The sequence below is a fragment of the Charadrius vociferus genome, unplaced genomic scaffold, assembly GCF_000708025.1.
Source record: "Charadrius vociferus isolate BGI_N301 unplaced genomic scaffold, ASM70802v2 scaffold529, whole genome shotgun sequence".
Taxonomy (NCBI): Eukaryota; Metazoa; Chordata; class Aves; order Charadriiformes; family Charadriidae; genus Charadrius; species Charadrius vociferus.
This window is the reverse complement of record NW_009650172.1, coordinates 1,238,675-1,239,818: the sequence shown is the minus strand read 5'-3', so window position 1 is coordinate 1,239,818 and position 1,144 is coordinate 1,238,675. Positions and strand designations below refer to the sequence as shown.

The window sequence follows — 1,144 nt, the reverse complement described above, 5'->3', positions numbered from 1 at the left end:
TGGCAGCGGCTCCGATCCCCGCCAGCGATGCCGGGCGAGCACACGCCAGGACAAAACTTCCACCATTTTTCCCCGGTGAGTGTCCACCCGTGCCAGCACGAGGGTCCCACGCGAGCGGGTCCGGGGCTCGCTGCCAAGCGATCGGTTGCCCCAGGGCCACCGAGGCACCAAGCAGGGAGCTGAGCACACGCGTCCGGTTGGCACGTGAATTGTCAGCCTTCTTCCTCCCCCTCTTCCTCACACCCTGGCAGTCGAACACACGGAGCACAGCCTCGTGACTCATCGCAGCCCTGGTAAATCGCTTTTTCTGTTCCGTCTCCTCCTGCAGCCCGAGTACCCCTGGCGCCCACCCTGCGCCATGGCTCGCAGCCAGAACGCCCAGGCGGTGGCTGGGGTGAAACCGGTCCCCAAGGACTTGGGTAAGGCTCAGACCCTTGGCGCTGGGAGGGCCCCTGGGAGCCCCAGGTGGTGGCCGAACACGTGGGGGAGGGATGGGGGGAGGATACCTTGCCAGGCGGTGACCGTTTCCCGTCAGCCCCAACCTCTGATCAACTGAGGGGGCGATTCTGCCGTGGGGTCGGTCCCTGCTGCGTCCTCCCCGCCATCCCTGCAGCGTCTGAAGACAGGCGTGAGCCTGAGCCCCGGCATCCCCTGGGGTTATGGCAATTGGTTCTCGGGGGGGGGAACGGCCATCCCGTGGCCAGCATCCCTCCTGCGGGGCTCATCTGGGCACGAAGAGCTGTGCTCACCCCGTGCCCCCCTTCTTGTGTTTCAGAACAGGCAGGTCCCGGATTGCCCTAATGCCAAGGACCGGCTGCGCTGTGATACCGGTGGAAGAGGAGTAGGGTGTGTGTGTGTGCCTGTGTGTATATATCTAGGAGCTTCCTCCGGTGCGCGGACGTGTGGTGGACGTGGCCGCACCCGTGGCCTGGAGCGGCTCAGCAGTGCATCCCCCCCGGGGAAGGTGCGAAGGAAGGACCCGAGGTGCCATCATGGTGGTGGTCAGCACAGGGTCAGCCCCCCCATGGCCATCCCTTTCCCCATGAGACGTCAGGCCTGGTGCCACCGTAGACTCGAGCCAGGTCTTCAGGGAAGAGGAGCCGGCATTTCCCAGGAGCACAGCAGGAGCTGCCGCGGTCCAGGG

General features: G+C 65.7%; 1 protein-coding gene across 1 annotated transcript in view; it reads left to right on the top strand.

Moving 5' to 3' along the window:
• The window catches only part of TNIP1 (TNFAIP3 interacting protein 1), an 8,507-nt gene extending 7,706 nt beyond the window's left edge, over positions 1 to 801 (top strand). The window contains exons 14-16 of the mRNA XM_009892634.1: positions 7 to 75; positions 329 to 419; positions 776 to 801. Of these exons, the coding sequence (XP_009890936.1) occupies positions 7 to 75; positions 329 to 419; positions 776 to 801 (186 nt within the window). The remainder of the gene's footprint in view (positions 1 to 6; positions 76 to 328; positions 420 to 775) is intronic.
• Positions 802 to 1,144: the final 343 nt, after the last annotated feature.